Source organism: Peromyscus leucopus, chromosome 10 (genome assembly GCF_004664715.2).
Source record: "Peromyscus leucopus breed LL Stock chromosome 10, UCI_PerLeu_2.1, whole genome shotgun sequence".
NCBI lineage: Eukaryota > Metazoa > Chordata > Mammalia > Rodentia > Cricetidae > Peromyscus > Peromyscus leucopus.
This window is the reverse complement of record NC_051071.1, coordinates 80,401,102-80,426,453: the sequence shown is the minus strand read 5'-3', so window position 1 is coordinate 80,426,453 and position 25,352 is coordinate 80,401,102. Positions and strand designations below refer to the sequence as shown.

The window sequence follows — 25,352 nt, the reverse complement described above, 5'->3', positions numbered from 1 at the left end:
GTATTGTGTGAACCAGTTGCCTTGAAACCGGTCTGGATGTTGGATCATCTGGGCCATGGTGTCATCGGAGACCTTTCAGGGGGTCTTGGCTGGTGAAACCTGATGTATCTTAATCTGGAACAAGTCCACAGCCTCTGGCTTTCTGTGGAAACAAAAGCAGAACCTCTTTTCCAAAGTAACATATCCTTATATCCAAATTTTGAAGTCAAGGTACCTTTAAAATATACATTTTGGCATAACTCAACAGCTTTTGTAATCAAATATTTTTCTTTAGTTATGAATATCAAAGAGAACATAATCCAGATTCTCTGTGTGGTAGCCATCTTTATGTGGCTTATGTTTTATATTACCTTGATATAATAGCCTTGAGCCTATTGCTTTAAACTGCACCATTGTAAGCCTGAAACGGCGCTGTGGCTGCTGGCTCCGCCCACTTCAGCTTCCCAACATGGCAGTGGTACGTTTTCCGCCAGCTCTGGGAGTCATCAAGTCTCAGAAATAGTGGGTCTAAGCTTTTATCAAAGCAGCGTGTAGCCCAGAAACCTTTTTTTAAAAAAAATACTAGTAAAGACTAAATCTACTACACAGCATAATGTGCCTCTGGCAGACCCCTCATTCCCGCCATACTGCCGGTCAAACGCACTCGCCAGGAACCCGCCAGTGTTCAAACCTGCGTTTTGCGGCGTGTAGCTGCTCATATGAGACAAGAAGCAGGAACCTGGTTTTGGCTCTGTTTAGAATTGGTTATTAAATATTCTCAGGTTTAAGGTGGAAACTCGAGCCGTTGGGCGCCATTTGTTGCTTGAGAGCTTCTCTCCAGGTTCCCCAAGCCCCGCAGTCCCACAATCCACTTATAAAATAATCACTCAGACGCTTATATCACTTATAAACTGTATGGCCGTGGCAGGCTTCTCGCTAACTGTTCTTTTATCTTAAATTAACCCATTTTTATAAATCTATAGCTTGCCACGTGGCTGGTGGCTTACCGGCGTCTCTACATGCTCTTCTCCTGGCGGTCGCTGCAGTGTCTCCCCCAGCCTTCCGCTTCCCAGAATTCTCCTCTCTCCTGGTCCCACCTACCTCCTGCCTGGTCATTGGCCATCAGTGTTTTATTTACATAGAGTGATATCCACAGCACCATGCCCTGGAGGTCAGACCCATTCCAGCCATATCGCAGGGAAGGGAGCTTTAGGAAAAAAGTAAGGAAATCTAAAATATCAGAAAAGCATATTTACCTTCTGGGCTGCACCCAAAAGAAAGAGAAAGAAAAGAAAATGGAGAAGTTGTACCTTTCTAACTCAGGCCTCAGGAAAGTAGACAGACTGATCAGACCTCGTAGTAGCTTATAGTGACTGCAAGAGGTAGGGAGCTGAAATTCTGGGAAGGAAGAATATAGATAGTACTTAGTAAAGGAAAGTTTATGGCATCTATCACTTCAGCCTGACTTAAGTTGATCCTGCCTTTGTAGGTGTGGTCCCTTGGCCAGGTGATTGACTTGGCCCAACTGGAATGTTAGGTCTCCACCTAGGCTAGAGATTCAGTTCTCTTGACTAGAAGGATTTTTTCTTCTTTAACATTGTAACTCCAAGTAACATAATATGATGAGATTAGAATTGAAGAGTTAATCTAGAGACTGGGGATAAATAACCAATGTGGAAAACTTGACCTCTATTCCTTTAAGTAGAGGGAAAACTGACATGGGAAATTTTGATTGTGGTCTTAAACAAGTTTTGATTTCTTGGTATGTGATGGAATACTACTATATTTTATTTTCAATATGCAGCAAATTTTACATCTCCTGAAAGTAACTCTTAGATTTGGAATACTGTTTCTTAACTTAAAAATAGCAAGAGATTTGGATTCTTGGTTTAAGGGCACATGTGAGAAAGAACAAAGAACACTGAGCAGAGACACAACTGTAGAGCTGAGGAAAACTGCAGCTTAGTGGGAGAACTCTTCCATGGCAGGTGCCAGGTCACTGACACATGAAAGTCAAGTCAACTGTTACTATGTCATTTGTAATAAGGATAGCATGTAGATCCTGAATTAGACACATGTGGCTTTTTCATTTGCTAGTTTTGATCTGAAGTGAATTTTATCTTTTGTCTGCTATCAAAGCAGTAAGTTTTGTATTGGACCCCTTGAATAAAGTTATTTTCAGGGCTTTTTGTCATCTGCTTAATACTTAGCACATTTGAAGTGGTTTTATGATTGATTTAGTTACCATTGATGATTATTCTGTGATTAGGAAGACAATCACATGATTTTTGTTTTAGTTGGCATGGTTCTGTAATTTATCTAGTTAAGGACTTCTGAGGATAAAAAGGAGCAACAATTACCTCAGAACAACAGGTATAAATTTAGATTGACTCGGGCAAATCAAGATATGCATTTACCTGATTAGGATGTGTTGATGTTATTTGATGGCAAGTAACAGAAGACAAAACTCAGCTTGCTGTGGTAAGGGAAGCATACTGGGCATGGGTGCTGCATGTGTGATTTATTGAGAAATCTGTCTGTCCTTTTGTCTGTTTTCTAGACCAACTTATGAGGTCAGCTTTTCTTGTAGTTGGATGGCTATATGGAACTATCTGGGTTATAGCCTTCTTTGTTTATGATCAGCGGGAAAGAGGATCCTGCTCCTTCGACAAACAGAAGGGGTCTTGAGCATTGTCTAAACCAATGCTAGGGTCAAGGGGAAAGCCATGTGCTGTTATGTTAGTCTTAGGTATGAGATATCTGGGTGTTACTCAAATGGGAGGCTAGAGTTACAGTACTCTTAGATTAGTTGACCTTCCATTAAGGAAACTAGTTGTAAGATCAGCTTTTCTAGGAAAGCAGTGCAGCTTGGCACAGGGGAAGGAATTGGGGAGCAACACTGTTTTCTGAAGTCTAGTGTGGTTGCTTATTTGCATTTTCCCTTAGGCATCTGTTAAAGAGTTTCTCCAAAAGCTTAGAATATTGTAGTGTTTTTCTTCAAGTGAGAATATGTAGTATAAAATGATTTAACTAGCTTGGTGGTTTGGTTAGAGTACACCAAGACAGATTTCTGGGGGTGGGGGTAGTAACAGCATGTTGGAGGCTTTGAGGTGACTTCAGGCCACAGCACCAGAGAAGTGTGGTGGGATCTCTGAAGAGAATCAGAGCTTACTTGTCAGAGGAGGGAGATTATTCTTATACCTTTAGAGGATGGGGAGGTTCACCAGACGTGCAGCCAGGAAACAGGGAAGAGGTAGGCAAAGGGAGAGAAAAAGAAAACTTAGCACTTTTTTTTCCTTTTTTGGTACTATATTATTAATTTAATTTTTTATTTGCTCATATTCTCCCCCCACACAGGGATTTTCCCCTTTCCCCCAAATGACTAATTTCCTCAAATAATGATAATAATTATAACTTTAAAGAAGCAGTGTGTGTGTGTGTGTGGGGGGGGTCAGATGACAGCTTTCCAAAGTTGGTGGCGTCATTCTACCATGGCTTTCTGGGCTTGAATTTATTTCGTTAAGATTATGAAATAGGCACTTTAACTGCCTGAGCCATCTTTGCCGGCCCTGACTGTAATAATTATTGATATTTTTTTCACAGACTAATAGGGATGCCAAAGGAAAAATATGATCCTCCAGATCCTCGCAGAATTTATACCATCATGTCAGCAGAGGAGGTAGCCAATGGGAAAAAATCTCACTGGGCAGAATTAGAAATCTCGGGTGAGTGGAATTTGAAGCGTTTATGTGGAGTATAATAGCAACAATTGGTAAGAGTGTTACCATATTTATAGGCTGTTTGTTGTCTTTTAGCTGAATGAACTAATTGGAAATGTGTAAGAATCCTGAGGCACTTAGTGTTTCTTTGATCTTTCTAGATATTTTCCCTTTCGTTTGAGATTGTTTTGATCAAGAGTAACCATCTATGGTTAAAGATATTCAGAACTCAATTTCTGAGTAAAATTAGGGTCTATAATAAATTTTGTGTTGACTTTTCCAGAGTAATTTTTTTCAAATTAAAATTTTTGTTATCCTTCTATTATCTCAGTGCTGGCAAAGAAGGAAGCCTGAACTCCATCTGTGTAACAGTGCCTGCTGGCTGCGAATAGGGCATGCTTAGAATTTGTTGAAGTAGAATATGATTTGAAACACTTGTAACCCCATCTGAAAGTGAGAAAAACATCAAATTAAAAGTGAAGTACATTGTATAAGATACCTAACTGAAACACTTCAAAGTTACCAAGATTGTGAAAAACAGCAACAGAAAGGAAGTACCTTAAGTCACAGGAGGGTTAAAGAGACATAATTAAAACAGCCTGAATTGAGTTTCAAGAACAAAAAGATATAAAAACTGGTAAATTCTGAATAAAGCCTGAGTTTGTTACTATGACTGTATCAGTGTTGGCTTCTTAATTATGATAAATATACCATGGAATATAAGACTCTAACATTAGGGGATAGCAAAGTACTTATAAGAACCCCACGTACATACAAGAAGCCAAAGGTTGGCTTCTACCCAGTAGATACCCCAGAGTACTCCTTTAGTTGTATCAACCCAAAATACCAGTCAGTCCTTCCTGATTGAGACCTTTGTGTTAAATCCTAAGTTAGCACAAGTTTCGCTTTTACTCATAGCCTCATTGAATACTTTGTTTTTGTACTAGAATATAAAATCCTAGTTGACACTTTGTGTTTGAATAAATAGCAGGAAAGAGTTTGTGGTAGAAAAAACCCTGAATAGAAATAAACATTGAGTCTAGTTATATAAAAAAATAACATTTTCCCTTTGAGATTTTGTGTTCTCTATATTCTCTTGCCATCTCTCATCTAAATCTTTTTGGAAAGTGATAAATGTATATGGGTCTGAAGAGATGGCTCAGCTGTTAAGAGCACACACTGCTCTTATAAAGGACATAAGTTTGGTTCCCAGCACCCACATCAGGTGGCTTGCAGGCATCTCTAACTTCAGCTCCTAGGGAATCTCAGGACTCTGCAGCACTTGCAGCCATGGGCACATACCCATACAAACACATGGATACTCACTTACCTAAAAGCAAAACAAATAGTAAAAACTGTTGCTTTGCTTTTATAAAATTTATAAAATAATTTTATATAAATTATGCTTTATCATAATTATAAACAGGCCTGGGATGTGTCTCAGCTGGTAGAGTGCTTACCTAGCATTTGTAAAGCCTTGGCTTAGAATCAATTCCTAGCACCAAATAAACTGGGTATGGGGGTGCATGCTTGTAATTCTATCATTTGGGAGGTAGAGGCAAGAAAATCAAGAAGTTTGGGGTCCATCCTCAGCTACATAGCAAGTTTGAGGCCATTCGGGGTTACATGAGATTCCATCACAAAACCAGAACACTGACAACTCAGAAGATAGTTAACATCTCATTTTAGAAACCCTGAGGCTCGGTGATTTGCCTAGACCTATATTGCTAATAAGTGACACAAAATCGGAACTCTGAAGCAGGTCTTCTGATTTAGTGCATGCTTTATGCCCAGTTGCTCACAGGCATTGATGTGAAACATATTTTTTGAATATACTTAATATTTAATTAAGTATATTTAATATTTAATTTTTTGAATATACTTAATATTATTTGAATATACACTTAATGTAAAATCTTAAGCTACAGTTGTTAATCTCTAACTACAACATCAGAAACCTAGGAAGATGTTTCCTTTGAGGACACAGTGATTTTCTTGATGGCTAATCTAAGGTTGGTTCTAAATAATAATAATTACTTGTTTATTTTAAGTTTGTTGATCAACCCACGCCCTGGATCTAGATACATCTTACACTCATAATTTTTATGGAGTGGATATAGACTGTTATGACTCTTTAAAAAAAAATAAAAGCTCATGTCTATTTTATCACCAAAGTTTAATTCAACCTCAACTTTTATCCTTCACATTTGGCTTTGAGAGAGCTCTCTCTCTCTCTCTCTCTCTATCTCTCTATCTCTCTATCTCTATCTCTTGCTCTCTGTTTCTTCTTTCTTTCTCTTTCCATTTCTCCATTCCATGAAAAAGAGTGAGTTGAAAATGGAGTGAAGTTAAAGGAGGCCATTAGCAATCATATAGCTTCAAATACAAAGTTAAAATGTCAAAGATACGGTATCTGTGTGTATTTGCTGCCTTTCCTAGCACTTACCAGTTCTTGGGATTCAAGTTTTGTCTTGGGTCTAGAGTTTATGCTTTCATATTTTGCCTTTTAGGTAGAGTGCGGAGCTTAAGTACATCACTTTGGTCATTGACACACTTGACAGCGCTGCACCTAAATGACAATAACCTTGCTCGCATTCCACCTGATATTGCCAAGCTTCATAATCTGGTTTACCTGGATCTGTCATCCAATAAACTCAGAAGTTTACCAGCAGAACTAGGAAACATGGTGTCTCTCAGGTGAGGAAACATTAAAGACACGATTCATTATATAAAGTTACAAATTTGCCAAATAAGAAAGTTATGGGATGTTATTTTTTTTTTTTTTTTTTTTTTTTTTTTTGGTTTTTCGAGACAGGGTTTCTCTGTGTAGCTTTGTGCCTTTCCTGGAACTCACTTGGTAGCCCAGGCTGGCCTCGAACTCACAGAGATCCGCCTGCCTCTGCCTCCCGAGTGCTGGGATTAAAGGCGTGTGCCACCACCGCCCGGCGGGATGTTATTTTTATGGTGGGATTTCCATGTCTGTGAAGACCAGAACGTAGGAGTGGTCTTAAAGCCCAGTGCAAATTGGCCTCCATTTAATCTTTCTTTCCCTTTGAATTGTAGGTTCCTGCTACTAATTTCTTTTGACAGATTTGAGGTAGAGGGAGGTCAAAAGTCTTCTTAGAGTCAAGTCTGATAAGACTAATCAGAAATACTTGAGAAAATATCATTTGCTTATAAATGAAACTTTTAGGAACAAACTTCTGTTTATAAATATATGCTTTTATTACAACTTGATTAAAATGGATTTATAGTTCAAGGATCTTTAAGTCTTCCCTTTGAGGCAGGGTCTTGCTGTGGTGCCCCAACTGGCCTCAGCTTGCAGCAGTTTTGCTCTAGCCTCTCACGTCTGAGGACTGCAGGCATGTGCCACTACATTGGTGAGATTTCCTACAGGAGAAAACATTTTAGGACCTTATTAACTGTTTCCAGAATAAGAATTTTTTATCTTACCTATTGAGTAACAGTTTTGCTGTTGTTGTTAGGTGTGTATTTATTATTTATTTTTTGTTTTTCTATCCTGACTATAATAGTAATAGGTTTTTAAAAGTTGCTCTTACATGTTTAAAATTAATAACTGTTGTTTTATTTATTTGTTCTTTTACCACCCCATAACTGGGTTATGTGAATGCTTATTTTTTTCTACTTTACTAATGAAGATGTTATTTTTTTTTCATAATCCGTTAAAAATTTAGTTCCTATCTGTGTTGTGTCTTGCTCTTCTGTGTTTGTCTTTATTGATCTGTTCCTATCTTTTCTGTTTTGTGCTTTAGTACATATATTCTATATTAGTGATTGTTCTTCAGAGTACATTTTGTCTTTCATATTTTGCTTTTCTTTTTTTAATAACATGTTTATGTGAGTAAATTCGCACATGTCAACAGCTTACATGTGAAGGTCAGAGGACAACTTTGTGGGAGTTTATTCTCTACTGTTATGTGGGTCTTGTGGATCAAGCTTAGGTTGTCAGGGGTGACATCAAATGTCTTTACAGACTGAGCCATCTGGCCTGCCCTTTTTCATGTTTAAGTATCATTAGTTTCTGCAATATACTGCCTTGTTCTGTATTTTTCTTTGTGTTTCTAAAATTTTTTTCTCACAGTATTTTGACATGACTTAGTTAAAATAGTTGACATAGGCAATTGGCTACTAATTGTTTAATCCTCAAGTGTGCTTAAAATTTTACTTTCTTCATGATGGGTGGTGGTGGTGGTGGTGGTGGTGGTGGTGGTGGTGGTGGTGGTGCATACCTTTAATCTCAGCACTCGGGAGGCAGAGACAGGTGAATCTCTGAATGTGAGACCAGCCTGGTCTACGGAGCAAGTTCCAGGATAGCCAAGTCTACACATAGAAAACCCTGTCTCAAAAAAAAGTAAAATAAAATAAAATAAATTACTTTCTTCTATAAATTAGGCTTGGTTCAAGGTCTTACAGATTTTGGATACTAATAACATCTGTCACTTTGATTGGCATTTACTAGATGTTGTGGATGAAAAAAAAACTTGATTTAGCCTGAGATTGATGTGTAGTTCATATACCCCTGAATTTAATCTGTGCTATAGAATGAGTAAATCATAGAAATATTTAGTAATTGTAGCACTTTAATAGTAGTGTACAGCATTTGGGGATTAACATGAAGGAATACCTTGAATGTAAACATCACTTACGATGTGTTAGAAGAAAGCTAAGAATGACAAATGTAGGTATTAGTAAAGCATCTTATATTATACTGAAACTTTAAAAAATTTTTTTTAAACAGGGAATTGCTTTTAAATGACAATTATTTACGGGTTTTGCCTTATGAACTTGGCCGGCTCTTCCAGCTACAAACTCTAGGTTTAACAGGTGAGTGACTTAAAAAAAAGATATGTTAATACTTAGTATTGAAGTATTATAATGCCTTTAAAGATCTTTTTTTGAAGTATAGGTCAGTTTTGGAATGACTTGGAGAACATGAGGAGGATTAGCTAAAGGCATTAGAAATGTAGAGGTTGAGACATTTTATCTTCTCCTGTCTACTCTCCTCCCCACTTCCCATCCCTCCTCCCCATTTCTCTCTCCCTTTTTTTGTAAGTAAGGTTTCATACTCTAGCCCAGGCTAGCTTTGAAATTTCCATATTCACTCTGTATCACCACCCCCTCATGCTGGGATTACAGATGTGAACTACCACTTCCAGCTTTATTTTATTTTCTATGTGCTAAATCTTACGTTAAAACAGTCACCTAGGTAGAAGTAGGATGATGAGGCAAGCCTATTCCTTTTGATTGAAAACTTATGAAATGCTTATTGTTTTATAAGCTTAGATTCATGAATTAAGAAATTAATACTTTCTCACCTATTTAATAAGAATAATTCTTATGTTGTTTGGAACTTTTAGAACAGCTATTTTGTACATTTTGATATTATTGATAGAGAACCCACTAATGATAAATTAGCAATTTAAAATTAAACCTAGCAGACTTCCTTTGAGCCAAACAACATTTTTGAAATAGCAAATGTTAGTATTGAATACTTTAACATGACTCTTTTCATGTGAGGTTACACATTCCCAAAAATTTATGCTGTATTACCAGCTGAATGGATTATTCTGATTATTTGTTAATTTTACTCTCCTATATTTTATTAAAGCGTTAAATCTTAAAACTAGGTTTTCTAGGCCTGAGTATATAACTCAGTGGTGAAGTGCTTGCCTACCATGTGCAAGGACCGGGTTTGATCTTCAGCAACACCCAAAGCAAAACAAAAAAAGTAACTACTGTTTGGTTGGTCGTTATTGTAGTGGCATTTTTCTACTAACACAAGCTCATTAAAATCTCTTCTCTGACCAAAAGATCAGGATTGTCAGACCAGATAAAAGAAAAACAATATCAAACTTTGTGCCATTTACAGAAAAATAACAATTTGGATTAATAAAGTAAAAAAATCTTTTCAGGTATCTAATCTGTTAGTTGTTAGCTATTCTTCATCAACTAACTACAATTTAGCTTTGTTCTTGCCTATGGAGACTTCCCTCTTACTAAACTTAATTAATTCTATGGTAAATTGAGAGTGAAATGGTGTTTATTTTTCTTCTTTTCAGTTTTCAGTATGTATACATGTGTAACACAGTATTTTGAGGATATAATTCATTCGTGTTATTTGCACACTATACATATAGCCTGACAGTAATAGTATGGTTTTGTAGCAGTCTACTTTCTTTCCCCCCTTTTTTTTCTTTTTTCTTTCTTATTTTTAAGATACCTTGCTGTGTAGCTAGGACTGACATCTCAAACTCTCAAGTGCTGGGATTATAGGTTGTGCCATCATGTCCAGCTGAGTTTCTAAATTCTCGTTTCCAGTAGGAATGTTCAAACTGTCCTCGATATTTTTCTCCTTTTTGAGGATTTGCTTAGTTTTCATTTAGATTTGTTTTCTGCTGAAGTGATTATATACAGAAGGGCAAGGAGCTATTAGAAAAGAAAGAAAGCTAGAGCTCTTCCTGCCTTTTAAAACTTTTTTTTTCTTAAGTAGTTAAAGGAATGTAATGTCCTTAGCAAATGGTAGCTTTATATACACAGGAACATAACTTTCAAAATAATTTCTAAGTCAGTTTTTAGCTATTTTGAAGTAGTTTACATATAATGAAAGAAAGAAAAGTGAACAGAGCATTTAACATAGTCTGTGAAACTTAAAAGATGATACGATGCGAGTGAGCAGCCTCTGGGATGCAGCCTTGATGTCTTCATTTCTTTTTCTTCTTTGAAATCATAGTTACTGAAATTCTAATAATGATTTGTATTGCCCTGGTCTAACAAGCTCATTTTAGAAAATTACATTTTGAAATCTGAGGAATGTATATGGAGGATAAGTTATTTGAAAAATTCAGAAAGGACCAATTTTTTTATTGGCTTTACTTTTTTTCCATACAGTATAATTTTATCGTAGTTTTTCTCTCCCCCAAGCCTTCCCAGATCCTACTTAGCTCCCTACAACCATAGGCATGGCCAAGACAGTAAGTTGGAGATGTTTCTTGTAAGTCACTTAAAAGTCCAGTGTTGACATAGAAAGATGCCTCAGTGGTTAAGAGTGACTCTTCCAGAGGACCAGAGTTTGGTTCCCAGAACTCATGTTAGGTGACTCCATCTGCCTGTAACTCCAGCTTCAGGTTATCAAGCCCTCTTCTGGCCCCTGCAGGCACCTGCACACATGTGTATGTGCACTCACACAGATTACCACCCCCCAACACACACACACACACACACACACACACACACACACACACACACACACACACACACACGAAATTAGAAAACAACTTAAAAATTGTTTTATTTTTAATTTATTTAACTTTATGAGGAGAGGGAGTGGAAGGAGGGAGGGATTTTTCCCAGTGGGTTTTGTTGTTGTTGTTTGAAAAACAGTGAAAGCATTTAGAATCTAGAAGTTTCATTTTTTTTTAGTTTCTTAAAATAGAGTTTCTTTGTGTAGCCCTGGCTGTCCTTTAACTCACTCTGTAGACTAGGGTGGCCTTGAACTCACAGAGGATCCACCTGCCTCTGCCTTCTGAGTGTTGGGATTAAAGGCGTGTATCACCATGCCCGGTTTTAGAAGTTTCATTTTTACTTTGATAATTTTTGACATAATTTATCAGATGCCTTTACCAAAACGATACCGTATTTCTCATTTTTTAAAAAAACTAAATTTCCATTACAGTGATAACCCAACTTTTAACATACTATATGATTTATACATTGCTGAATTTAACTTGATAATGTCTGTTAAGAACTGTGATGAGAGAGCTAGTCCTAGTGGCACATACCTTTAATCCCAACACTTAAGAAGAGGAGGGCCAATCTGTGTGTTGGAGGAAGAGTTTATGCTACTAACTAGCTAATTTTTTGTTTGCCTATTCTTTCATGCATAGTGGCTGACATAATGTAATTGGGTAATCCTGGCTAGGGTTCAGTATATTTTAAGCAAGTAACAAATACTGTAGCAAGCTGCATAAAGCTAGTTATACTTTGCCTGGAGAACAGATACATAGTAGTTAAACTGTGGTTGCCTTGACCTATTTAGTTGCCTATATAAGCAGCTACAGAAACTTCCTAGTAGAAGCAGATAAAGTTCTAAATAATGGTTGTACACTACAAAAGCATAGGATTTGCCTCCCAAAAACACTTTTTAAGGATTTTTTTTCCTGTAATTTTGAGAGTAAAGTCAACTTTGTTCTTTTCATTATTCTTACTTAAGGGTATGGTGGTTTATGTCTTTAATCTCCTAGTACTTGAGAGGCAGAGGCAGGCTGATAGTTGTGAGTTCCAAGCCAACCTGGCCTACATAGCAAGTTCAGGCCATTCAGGGATATATAGTCAATTCTGTTTCATTAAAAACAGCAGCAGCAGCAGCAGCAACAACAACAACAACAAATCAAAACAACAGCAAAGGAAAAACAAAAACCATTGAGTAAATTCTGTATTTTTCATATAAATTAGAGTATGATAAGTGAATTTGTTCCTTGAAAGTTCAGTAGAATATTTCTGTAAAACTATCATTACTTGTGTATGTTCTTTTGGAAAATACTTTCTCAATATATTTGTAGTTATAAGCATGATTATTAGGAATTTTTAAAAATTGAATTATGTGTATTTGTGTGTGCCTGTGTGTAAGTCTGTGCTTGTGAGTGCAGTGCCCAGGAGAGCCAGAAGAGGCACTGGATCCTCTGGATCTGGAGTCACTGGTGATTGTGAGTGGCTATTTTGGATACCAGGCCCTCTGCAAGAGCAGTATATGCTCTTAACAGCTGGGCCATCTCTCTAACATTATGATTGAGGGTTTCTAATAGTTAATGGTTCAGTTAATGGTACCAGTGCTACAAAGTAGAACCTAACTGAACTTGAACTTTAAATTCTCCTGCCTTGTCCATTGCAGTTGGTTATTTAACAGTGTTCTATCACATCCAGTTAAAATTTTAAAACATCTACTTGCATCTTGAATAAAAAGAGAAAAAGGAGAGAAAGTGTACTTGTTTTTGTAATTCTGATATATTTTTAGAGTCTATTTGTGCCTATATTACCTATCATTTTAAGCAATTTTTAAGTTTTTTTTCTATCTCAAGTTGTATCATTCACATTTACACTTTATTATTTTCAAATAAACATTTTTGGCTATATATTGTCTTATTTTGCCTTGTGTTGCATATTGTATCTGTAATTGGAAATATTTTTTCTTTTTCTTTTGAAATAGTGTCTATTCATGTTATCATGCTTCCTCTACAAATCTTGGCTCAAGTGACAAGTCTCCCTAGATATTAATCCCTTATTAGATTAATAGTTTGTAAATCTTATTTTGTAGGCTGCCTCTCTACTCTATTGATTGTTTTCATAAAGATGTAATCCCATTTTTTGTATTTGAGGTTGTGTACCAAAAGTCTTCACATGTATTAGTATCCCAAAGCAATTACCCTGTATTTCTTATACTATCATAGTTTTGTATAGTAATTCCTTTATCCATTTTGAATTGATGTTTCTGATGAAAGACAGGAATCTAGTCTCATTCTGATCATTCTGAGTCAGTTTTCTTCTTGCTGTCAGTTTTAGTATGTATGGTTTTTTTGTATTCAGGCTTTTTGTTTGCATATAGTAGTTGATTATAGTTCCCAGTGATCATTGGTATTTCTGTGGTATCAGTTACGATACCACTTTTTTCACCTCTTTTTCATTTACTGACATCTATTTCTTTAGTCCACATAAGATTTTATTTATAAAGTATTTGTTTTGTGAATCTTTTTATTTTTAGAATTTTATTTTATTAAATCACACCTTTATTTCTTTCAACCTACTAAGTTTAAGTTCTGTTTTTTTCTGGTTCTACAATAGGTTGCTTATGTAAAATATTTTTACTCTTTCAATATCAGTACTTAATAATACTACTGTTGTATCACATAAGTTTGGTAATGTATTTCCATTTTTGTTTGTTTCAAGAAATGCTTAAATTCTTAAGTTCTTGAAACTAGAAGGTTTGGGTGACATGTCATTTTAATTTTCATATATTCATATAATCCCTGTAGTTCTTCCTTTAAAAAAATTCATGTGGTCAGAGAAAACATGCAATTTTGTATTTTGCAAGTTTGTTGAGAAGGGGTTTTGGCTTAGTGTATTATAGGCTATCCTGGTGAATGTTCTGTGTGCTGATGAGCAGAATATATATTCTGCAGTAGAGTGAAATATTCTATAAATGTCTGTTAGGTGCATTTGGTCTACAGTATACTTAAGTTGTCATGTTTCTGTTGTCTCTGACTGTTTAGTCCATTGATGAACATGGGATAGTGAAGTGTGGTATTGGATAAATGTATATTTTACAATTGTTGTATATTCTTGATCCTTTTATATAATCTTGTTTTCTTTTGTAATTTTTTTAATTTAAAATCTATTGTAAATGTAGCTCCTGGGTTCCATTTCCATGGAGTATCAGCTCTCACCTCCTAATACTACCATTAAAAAAAATACCATTTACCCTTGATAGTTTTCATACATGTATACAATTGATTACATTTGCTCCCAGCTCCCCTCTCCCTCCTTCCCTCGACATCCTCAATGTGTCCTCCTCCTACATTGGTGTACTGTCTCTTTCTTTGGGGATGAGGATCCACTGAGTCCAATTAGAACCTGCTTGCTGGAATGCTGACTGGTGTTGTTGGCTTGATCTTGTGTAGGTAACCCTGTTACATTGAGTTCCTGAGTGTGACAACCGGGTCATGTTTAGATGACAGCATTTTCCTGCACTCCTCCCTGTCTTCCAGCTGTTAGCCTTCTTTCTGTCCCCAGTTCTGTGATATTGCTGAGCCTTGGGGATCAGGTGTCCCGTTTAAGGCTGAGCACTCAACAGTCATGTATGCTTAGCCTTTTCACTAGTTATGAGTCCCTGTGTAACAAACTGTTGTCCACTGCATAAAAAGCATTTCTGTCAAAGCACTAATATACGAGCATAAACAAAAATATTTAGAAGGCAGTTTGACAAAATGTCCACTTAACAAAGCAGCAGTAATATTTGGTTGGCCAAGATTTACAACCTGGCATGAATTTCCTCCAGTAGAGCAGACCTCAGATCCAATCAGAAAGCAGTTGATTACCCCCAAAATCTTCATGCTTCTATTGCACTAGCGGGCACATTTTGCCTGATAAGTAGAGACTGTAGCATTCTGGGTACATACACTGTTGAGTAATAACCATTAATGACTTTTCTCCTCCAGCACTCCGCATACCAGCCACCAGAGAGACTGTTTCAGGCCAATTCGGGCTTGATTTCTTTGTTCTGCAAACAAAATGTTTTGTGTGTTATGCAGTAGGGTCTTACCATCTTATGGTGGCAACCAAAGGCAAATAGTAGATTGTGTTGTTTTGGGGCCTCTAGCGCCCCCATCCAACCAGTTTATCCCATGCCTGGCACTGGGATTTTATTTTAATAATCCATGTCTTTTGGGAGAAGCATTGTCCACCCAAACAGGGTACCTGTGTTCAAACTTTTCTTTTGAATTATATTTTTCAATTAGCTTACAAAGTAGTGGATTTCCATAAGGGCTTTCTGTACAACCTTAATTTTGCATAATCCACCTCTCAACACCCCTTCCCTGTCCTCTTTCCCTATCCTCACTTAAACTTTATCACATGTATTCTATCCCTTCATCCCTCAAGATCTCTTCCCTTCTACCTCTCATGAGCACTTTTCTAGCTTCCTGACCACTAAAGACATTCCAGTTTAGATATACAACTCTTAAAAATACACAACTAAGATCCATCTATGAGAAGGAACACATGGCATTTGTCTGGCTGTGCCTGGGTTATCCCACTTACTGTTGTATTCCATTTCCATCCATTTCTCTGCAAATTCTATAATTTCATTTTTTTTTACAGTTGAATAAAATCCCATTTTCATTATCCATCAGCCGATGGGCATTTATTAACTAGCTGTTGTGAGTAGGGCAACCATGACTATGGGTGTGGGTGTATCTCTATAAGAGTATATGGAGTCCTTTGGGTATACGCTCAGAAGTGGTGTATCTTGGGCACATTGTGGATCTTTTTGAAGCTTTTGAGAAACCACTTCACTGATTTCCATACTGGCTACATTAGTTTACATTTCCACTGAAACTAAGAATTCCTCTTTCCCCACACTCTTGCCAGCATTTGTTGCCATTTGTTTTATTGATCATAGCCATTATGACTGGGATGAGAGGGAACCTTAAAGTAGTTTTAATTTACATTTCCCTGCTGTCTGGTGGTGTTGAACACTTTTAAAAATGTTTATCAGCCACTTCTATTTTTTTTTCTTTAAGAACTCTGTTTGGTTCCATGGTCCATTTTTAAAACTAGTTTGTTTTCTTAATATTAGCTACTTGAGTTCTTTGTATATTCTAATTACTACTCCTTTGTTGGCTATATAGCTGGCAAAGATTTTCTCATCTGAGGCTCTCTCTTCACTTGATTGACAATTTCATTTGCTGTACAATGCTTTTAATTTTATGAGCTCTGGTTTGTTGATTATTCCTGAGCGATTGGAGTCCTATTCAGGAAGTTCTTGCCTATACCTATATCTTGACGTGTACTCCCTACTTTTTTTTCTAGCAGTTTCAGAGACCATTAATAATCACAATTAATCTTAAAAGGTATGTATGTATTCCCGTTACTTTGTTGATTTTGTAGTGTTTGGTATTTTACTCCTTTTCCTTTCTTGCTTAACTGTTATTTTAGTGCTATTTATTTCCTATAGCCTTTTAAATTTTTCTCTTTGGTCTGAGGGATTCTTTCAAGTGTTTTCTGTAGAGCTGGCTTAGTAGTCAAAAATTTTAGCCTTTATTATTATTATTATTATTATTATTATTATTATTATTATTACATAAAGTTTAATTTTTTTCCTCAATGATGACAGATAACTTTATTAGTATACATGTATTAATCTGGATTGGCAGTTGTCTTTCAGAATGAGATACATCTGTCCAGGCCACCTGAGTTAAATTTTCAGTTGAGTAATCTTTTATTCTGATGGACCTGTGTGTGACTTGGATTTCTCTTTTTACTGTTTTCAAACTTTGTTTTGTATGTTTAGTGTTTTAGTTACCACACGATCAAGGGAGTTTCTTTTCTGGGTTTGTTGTTCTTTTCCTGATTGGTATCCTAAATGTGTCCTGTGTTTGAATTGATAACCTCTTTTCCTAATTCTGAGACATTTTCTATCATGATTTCTTTAACAATGTTTTCTGTGCCTTTAAGAGTCTTCTTTTCTATGTTCATTATCTGTAGATTTGATCTTTTCAGAGCGTTACATATACCTTGGAATTCCCATTGGTATGTTCTTTGTCCTTGTCTTTGTTTGATTATTCCAATTCCTTGGCTTTGTCTTCAAGCTCTCTTTTCCTAGGGAAAATTTCTGTTAACGATTATTTAAAAAATATTTCCATGCCTTTAGAATGAACTGGGTTCTCTTCTTTCTGTGCCTACCATGTGTAGATTGGGTCATTTCAGAATGTTATGTGTGTCTTTGTCCCACTGGTACCTTTTACTGTTTGAGCTTTATCCCTGCCTCACGTAGTTCTGCTTTCCTTCACACTCAGGTATTCTGTCTCCTTGATCCAGGCTATTGGTTGAGACTATTCAAGAACTATTTATTTGGCTTAGTATGTTTTTTAATATCCAGCATTTCAGCCTGTTATTTCTTTGTTTTGTTTTTTTTAATCTGATGAATTCTTTTGTCTCTTACACCGTCTTACTATTTCTTTGTGTTCTTAATTGGTAACTTATTTCCTCTTTGATTTCTTTGAACACATGTAACAATCCTTTTGAATTCTCTGATAATAATTTCACTTATTATCACTAGATGCCATTACTGTAGGATCAGTGATTTTGAGAATTTCTGTTTTTTCTTGCATTTATGCATCTGGTATTACTTTTCTTGATTTTATTTATTTATTAGTTTTATTCTTTCATTTGAAGTATATGCAGAACTCATATGGGTCATGGATGTGGGAGAGTTGTCGTGTTGTTAAGACTTCAGTTCCTCAGTCCAGGCACTCAGAGTGCCTGATGTAAGCTCTGTGTAGGACTTTAACTGATGGAGCAGCCACAGCTTCTTGAATTACCACTGTACAGGCGTCATATTAGTCAGTTAATAGCAGTACCCCATTTGACCTTAGTAACTGTGGGAGGATAAACAACTAAGGATGGTATAGAGAATTCTCCTGTTTTAGATAAATCGGAGTTGGAGAGGAGTAGGATGGGCTAGGATAAGGATTAAATATTAGACTTGGAAACAAATTTGAGGTGGGTAAAGTAGCTGGAGTGGGAGGCTTGGTTACACAGTTAAGGTCCACAGATTTTTGAGTTTGTTAAAGCCATGGAAGATGAAAAGAGGAGGAGGGAATAAGGATGAGAGAGAGAGAGAGAGAGAGAGAGAGAGAGAAGAAGAAGAAGAGGAGGAGGAGGAGGAGGAGGAGGAGGAGGAGGAGGAGGAGGAGATGTAGGAGTGAAAAGTATGTAAGATGTGGCAGAAGGGTGTAGTAAAGAATGGTATAGTAAAGTAGGTGGAGTAATATCAAGAACAGTCCTAACACCTAATTGAGCAGTCACAGGCAAAACCATCAGTCATTTATGCAAGAGTGGAGATTAAATAATAGTAGAAAGTAAGAGATAAAAAGAATGCTCATAGAAAAAATTGCTGGCTCAGTGGTGGTGGTGATTTGAGAGGTGAAGTTCTCAAACGGCTCTGGATCTAGTAATTGCCACTCTGCGCTGTGTGCAGGAGTGGAGAGTTGAAGCCCACTTTAAAGCAATTTGTATGGTAAGGTAAGTTTCTTGTAGGCATTTCAGCTAGTAAGACAACTGAGGATGTGTCCATGATACCTTACTTACTTTTCCTACCTCTTTTCAAAATTCTTTTCATGTTAGATTTTTTTTCAGTTTTGCTAGAGTTTTAGTTGTACACCTCTTGCATTTTGTCATCCTACTTGGAATTTGATAAGTTTGATGGGTATGTATGCTAAGGGTTTTCATCAAATTTGAGATGGTTTTGGCCTCTAGTTCTTTAACCTTTTTATTCTGTCTTCTTGGGACTCCTGTCATGTTGATATCCTTCATGGCATCTATCTGAGATGCCTTTCATCATTACTTTTTCTTACTTTGGTTTTTTTATATTGTGTAATCTCATATGTCTTCACCTTTGGTCCTTTGCGCCTAGCTGTCAAGATTATTATTGAGCTAGTTAGAGAATTTTGCTGTTGATTTCTCTGTATTTTTCTTTCTATAGTTTTTTTTTGGGGGGGGGGCTGAGATTCGAACCCAGGGCCTTGCGCTTGCTAGGCCAGCACTCTACCACTGAGCTAAATCCCCAACACCTCTATAGTTTTTTTTTAGGCACTGAAAAAAATCAGTTTGAAACTATCTTTCAATTTTTGTTTTTGAGACAGTTTCTCGTTGTTTGACTCATGATGGCCCTGAGCTTGTGATCTTCCTGTCTCAGCCTTCTAAGTCCAGGGATTATATGCCTGGCTTTTTAAATTCTTTAGACAATTTTTAAAACTCATTACACATGCAGCTAGTTCTCTGCTTATTATGGAATTACATCATAATAAATCCATTGTAATTGCAAAGTATATTTACTACACTGAACTCAACCACAGTATACTGAAAATCCCTATGATCTTGGGCCTACCTGGAATCTGAAACTTGTTACAGCTGCCTATCATCACAAGATAGCTTACTACATTTTATTAGCCTGATGAAATATTAGAATTGAAATATGATTTCTTCTAAACGGATACTGCTTTTGACCTGTCCTAAAGCTTAACAGTTGTTAAGTTGAACCACCCAAGGTCAGACAAGTAACCGATGGACAGTTTTCTTTCTTTTTAATTCATTATCTGTTGTTTTTTCCTCCCTTAGCTTGGCTCATAATGCATTATTTTCTTTGTATCTTTTATAGATTTTTGTTTTAGTTAGAACTTGACCTTTAAGTAAACATGACAGTTCAAAAATCAGAATTTTACCTTGTACTATAGTTATGTCTTACTGTTACTTACAGTTTTCCTTCTTGCTTTAATGAATTTTCAGAAGTAATTTTGTATTGTGGTCACTCAAATCTTTACTCAGGGTCTGAGATTTTCTTTAAATGCCTGGAACCGATAAATCCTCCCTCTTTGCTTTGTGATTCTGTTTGGAACACACTTTTATTACTAAGCTGGAACTTTTTACAACAGTCTGTTAGCTTTGTTTCCTGGCTGGGCATAGTTTCAAGGTCAGAGGTGAAACTTGAGCTGTTTTTCAGTCTCCCGTATATAGCCCTGTGCATGTGGATGGTCTTTTAAACTGCCTGGAACCTTCAGAGCTTTTCAGGCCCCTATGGATCTCTAATTCTCTAGATTTTCATTTGTTTAGCCTAATGTTGGTTCTGCCACTACCACCTATCTCCCCTACTCCCACAAAGTTAAAATTTGCCAGTGATTTGCCATCAATAATTTTCTGCACTCTGTTACCCTCTTATTAGAGCATGTGGGGAGTGTGGGGGGGGAGATCCTTCAGCTGTGGACAGCAGTCAGAAAAACACCCTGCAGACCAGATAACAACTAGTCTTTATGAGATACAGCTGAAAAAACTCCAGCTGGGCTGTTTGGGCAGCGTCGGATCAGAAGTAAACTTCAAAAATCATTTTTATTAATCAAAGTCTTTTTTTTTTCCCACTTAAATGAATTCTCTGGATGCTGGAGCCATTCAAGATCTCAAATAGAGTAACTTACTGCTTAAGGACAGGAGTATATTCTTAGAAATAGGTTTTTAGGCAACTTCATCTTTGTGTGACTATCATAGAATTTATATAAGCCTAGATGGTAAGGTTAGGAACCCTATCTCATCTCTTAATGCAGTTCAAGAATATGATAAATATTAGATGGTGAAGTTGCTATGATGTAACAGGGCATGTATTTTACAATAAACTTGATTTTTTAATGTGTGGGAGTAATATATTCTAGTATAATATAATACATGAACAAGTAACAGTTTTTATTGTCATTTAATATTACATACGCCACATAGTTATATATCCTATAATATTATGCAGTTGGCAGTACTGGCTTGTTTAACACCAACGTCACTACAAATACATGAGTAATGAATACATCATGCTTCAGTGATAGGAAGGCAGTACTATTGTGTAGTGATAAGATATTTTCAGCTCCATTGAAATATTAGGGCACCAATATAACATATGAAATTGTTTGTAGCTGTAAGTTTTCCCAGGTCCCACCCTTCCCCACTATCCCTTAGCAGCTTATAAATAATCATTCAGAAGTTTATATGAATTAGAAACCTATGGCTCAAGCTTCTTACTAGCTAGCTCTTATAACTAAACTCAGCCCATTTCTATTCTGTATGTCGTCATGTGTTCCGTGGCTTTACCTGTGTGCCATTATATGCTGCTCCTTGGATGGCAGGATGGCGTCTCCTCTGCCTCTGCCTTCTTCCTGTCTCGGGAAGTGCTGTGGGATATCTTTCTGTATGCTGTGAATATGTGTTGCTATTATTGGTTAATAAATAAAGCTGCATTGGCCTATTGCAAGGCAGCTTAGAAGCAGGTGGGAAATCCAAGCAGATACATGGAGAGATGAAAGGATAGGAGAGTGAGATGCCAGCTGCTGCCAAAGGAGCAGCAAGGTGCCAGCAGACTGGTAATGCCACAGCCATGTGGCAACTTACAGATTAATAGAAATGGGTTAAGTTATAAGAGCTAGCTTGTAAGAAGCCTGCCATAGGCCATACAGTTGGTAATTAATAAAAGCCTTTGAATGATTATATTATAAGCAGCTGTGGGACCTCAGGGCTGGATGGGACTGGAGAAATGCGGTCCCACTGTGGCTGGGTGGAACCAGAGAAACCTTCCTGCTACAATTGTTTATTGACAAAATGTCATTATGGAGTGTATAACTAGTTTGTTGCTCTTGCATCCAGTTTGAATAAGACAGTTGATTCTGAGCCAAATATGAATGTTTAAGTTGCCATGAGCATGTTCCATGGTGCAGGAGATCTATAGTTATAGAACTTCTATAGTTATAGAGCAAAAGGAAGCCATAAATCAATATATTTACCAAATACATTGATAGAGGCACATCAGCTAAGTGGGATGTTATCTTATTCTTAGCTTTAGTGCTAATGGAAGCTGATAGTTTATTTAAAATAGTTCATCCCAAAAGTTTTACTTAATAGTCACAACCATGTTAGATCTAATACAGGAGTTGATAATTAATAACTCTGAAAGGGGTTTAAAAAAGATATCCTAGGATAATTTTGTCTCTCAATTTGTAACTTTCTGTTTTCACAATCACAACGTTTTAATCAGTCTTCCAAATCTTCAACATAGATGTAACCATTTTACTGATACTGTTTTATAGTAGACCCACTTCTGTTTTTATCATTTTTGTTGGTGGCTGTATGGAGTGGCCAGTTTGAAGGCCCTTGCTGTACCACTTTGACTACCTTTTTATCCCTTCTTGTATGAATGCTTATAATTTCTGTCTTTAAAGGAATTTATCCATTTCTCAAAAGCAGTTTCCCACTGTGTTTCAGCCAGGTTATTATTATTTTTTTTTTTGTTTTCTTTTTCCTCTGGTTTTGACTGATGCTACATAAATATTTAGGTAAAGTTGTAAAGCCGTTTACATCTTTTTTGGGGGAGGGGGATCTCCACTTTTCTCTGTTGATAAATGAGAAGTGTAGCAGGCTTGTTTGGACTGCCAGCCCTCAAATCACTACACAGAGACTGACTTACTCATTATGAAAGCTTGGCCTTAGCTTAGGCTTGTCCCACTAGCTCTTACAACTTAAATTAACTCATTTATATTAATCTATGTTTTGCCTCATGGCTTTCTACCTCTCTTCCATCTTGCATCCCCTATTTCCTCTCCATGTCCTCTGGTGTCCCTCCCATGCCCACCTATACCTCCTGCCTAGCTGTTGGCCGTTTAGCTTCTTATTAAACCAATCACAGTGACACATCTTCACACAATGTAAAGTAATATTCCACAACAGAGAAGATTTGAAGTCTCCAATGTAATTTATATGACCCTTGGGAAGTCAGTTGTTTTTAGCTTCTGAATGTATTTGATCTTTTATCTAGTCTGTTTTTAAGAGCTTCTGGTTGTCGTTGTCATGGTTCAGTTTGTACTACAATGCATTTTGTTAAGGGATACCATTTAGTAAACTTCTTTGTATATATTGTGCATCCTGTATCAGCTTACTGATTAGCTTTTTTCTTAAGTGTGCAAAGTTAAGGGTTTGATGGCAGCCTATACAGCTGTATACATATAGTTTTACTTTGTTCTTACTTAATCTTCCTCTTCCACGGCCCCTCTCCTTACTTCCTGGGTTCTTTTGCAGGATTCTTACCTCTTACATAAAAGGTGAACCTCCTTTTATATCAGTTTTTAAAAACTGGCTCTGTCTTTCTGTATAGGGTTAAGTTTGTTTATTGCTTTCTTTATCTGTTGTATCAAAGGCTAGAACTGCGTCAAATGTCCTTGTTTCTTCTCTTCCCTTTTTGTGTTTGCCTAAAGACTCATTGTGCAATGCCTGAGGCCCAAGGCTCTTTCAGCAGCTGTCTTCTGTTACTATGAAGGCACACTGTTAATGTAGCTATAAATAGGAAGGGAGGAGAAGCTTATCAGTTGGTACCAGGGCTTAAGGGATCCTCAATTGAATATTTTCCCACCATTATTGAAAACTAGAAGGGGCCATGTGGATCTGTTAAGCCTTGATAAAACCATGATTTGGAGAACATAAATTTCTTTCTTTTTTTTTTTGTTTTTCGGACCCGGTTTCTCTGTATAGTTTTCATGCCTGTCCTGGATCTTGCTCTGTAGACCAGGCTGGCCTCGAACTCACAGAGATCCACCTGGCTCTGCCTCCTGAGTGCTGGGATTAAAGGCATGTACCACTGCCGCCCGACTTGGAGAAAATAGTTTTTAGGACTAGGCAGGACTTGTGGAGGACATAATCAGCAGTAGTTTGAATTACCAGTTATTGGTTGCAAGGATAGGAATGGTAACTTTCAGATATTTTACATTTTGGAGCAGAAACCAAAGTTGTAATCACTTTTTGTATAACTGTAATATATATTCTCTTATTTTAAATTTTATATCTTTAACTATTTAATATTCAGCATTTTAAGACCCATTCATGCTTTTTTAGTAATTCCCTTGCATCTAACTTCCCTCTTTACTGTGTTGTCTTTTCAGTATGTCTGTTAAAGTTTTCTTCCTGTGGTACTTAAGTTATAATGACATGCTGCAAAGTATCTTAATATTTAAGAATCCAGCTTGACTGACTGTATGCAGATGAAGGTGTGACTGTCCACCTGTGAGAACAGCACTCAGATGAGGGTGTGACTGTCCACCTGTGAGAACAGCACTCAGATGAGGGTGTGACTGTCCACCTGTGAGAACAGCACTCAGATGTTTCCTCTGAGGTTTACTGAAACCTGTCAACCAGACTTACACCTTAGTCACATCATTTTATACTTCAGTAATATGAAATTTCCAGGAACTATACATTCTCCTAACATGGTCATTATTTTTTTTAATTGCATTTTGATGGGTAAATGGACTACTGCTGGTTTATTTTAGCAATTTGGAACTTCATGTGTAGACTATTGATGAGTTTTGCTTTTCTGGGTCTCAATGCTAGATAATTGTTGTATGTTACATTAATCGATGCTTCATTTATTAAGGATATATACAGTCTGTTACAGGTATCTTGTGTTTTGATACATCTCTTTTCTTAATACTCAAGATATTTTTCATCACTGTCATAACAACATTTTCCTTCCACATTTTGCTTAAGTTATTTTGGCAACAGAGGAGACTTCTTAATATTTTTTATTTTACATTTTACTATTTGTGTGAAAGGGAGGCACATGTTTTAGTCATAGGACAATACCATAGGAGTTGGTTTTTCTTCCACCAAGTGGTTCCTGGGGATAAAACTCAGGTCATCAGGTTTGGCAGTCTTCTCACTGGACTGAGACCTCCTTTTTATGATAATTATAAATTCCTTCTTAAATAGAATTGTTACATTTTGGTTAGCAGTCTATCTTTAAATATAATGTAGACTCTACAGGTAATTTCAAAGTAAATCATGATTAATATGTATGTGTTTATGTACACACATATTTGTTTCTTTTTGACAAGTTCACATTTTAGGCTCATACATTGAAATCTGGAAATAACTCTTTTGAAGTTACTATTTATGGCTGTTTAAATTATCTACTTTATATTCATATAATTTCTTTAGATGTGTGTCACAGATCAAACAGTAAAATTCAGTTTAGGAAATTAGTGTGTTGTTCCATAATATATGCCCTGAAATTGTAATTGTCACATTTTATTTTTGTTCTCTGTTTAAGGCAATCCTTTATCACAGGATATTATGAGCTTATACCAGGACCCAGATGGAACCCGAAAGCTACTGAACTTCATGCTTGACAATCTTGCAGGTAACTCTTAATGACAAAGCAGTGAACTCTATAGATGTTACCAGTAGTTGATATAACACAAATTGCTTTTATAACTGCTATAGGTTTGGAATTTCTGCTTTATGTGGGTGTAGCTGGAGTTTTCTCCAGTCCTGCCCAGCCCCATGGAC

The 25,352-nt window shown here is 36.6% G+C and overlaps 1 protein-coding gene across 5 annotated transcripts in view; it reads left to right on the top strand.

Moving 5' to 3' along the window:
• The window catches only part of Cnot6l (CCR4-NOT transcription complex subunit 6 like), an 89,013-nt gene that overhangs the window by 21,630 nt on the left and 42,031 nt on the right, over nt 1-25,352 (top strand). For all 5 annotated transcript variants that reach the window (XM_028873137.2, XM_028873140.2, XM_028873135.2 and 2 more), the window contains exons 2-5: nt 3,583-3,704; nt 6,209-6,395; nt 8,458-8,543; nt 25,114-25,203. In XM_028873137.2, coding sequence (XP_028728970.1) covers nt 3,593-3,704; nt 6,209-6,395; nt 8,458-8,543; nt 25,114-25,203 — 475 coding nt within the window. In that variant the 5' untranslated portion in view covers nt 3,583-3,592. The remainder of the gene's footprint in view (nt 1-3,582; nt 3,705-6,208; nt 6,396-8,457; nt 8,544-25,113; nt 25,204-25,352) is intronic.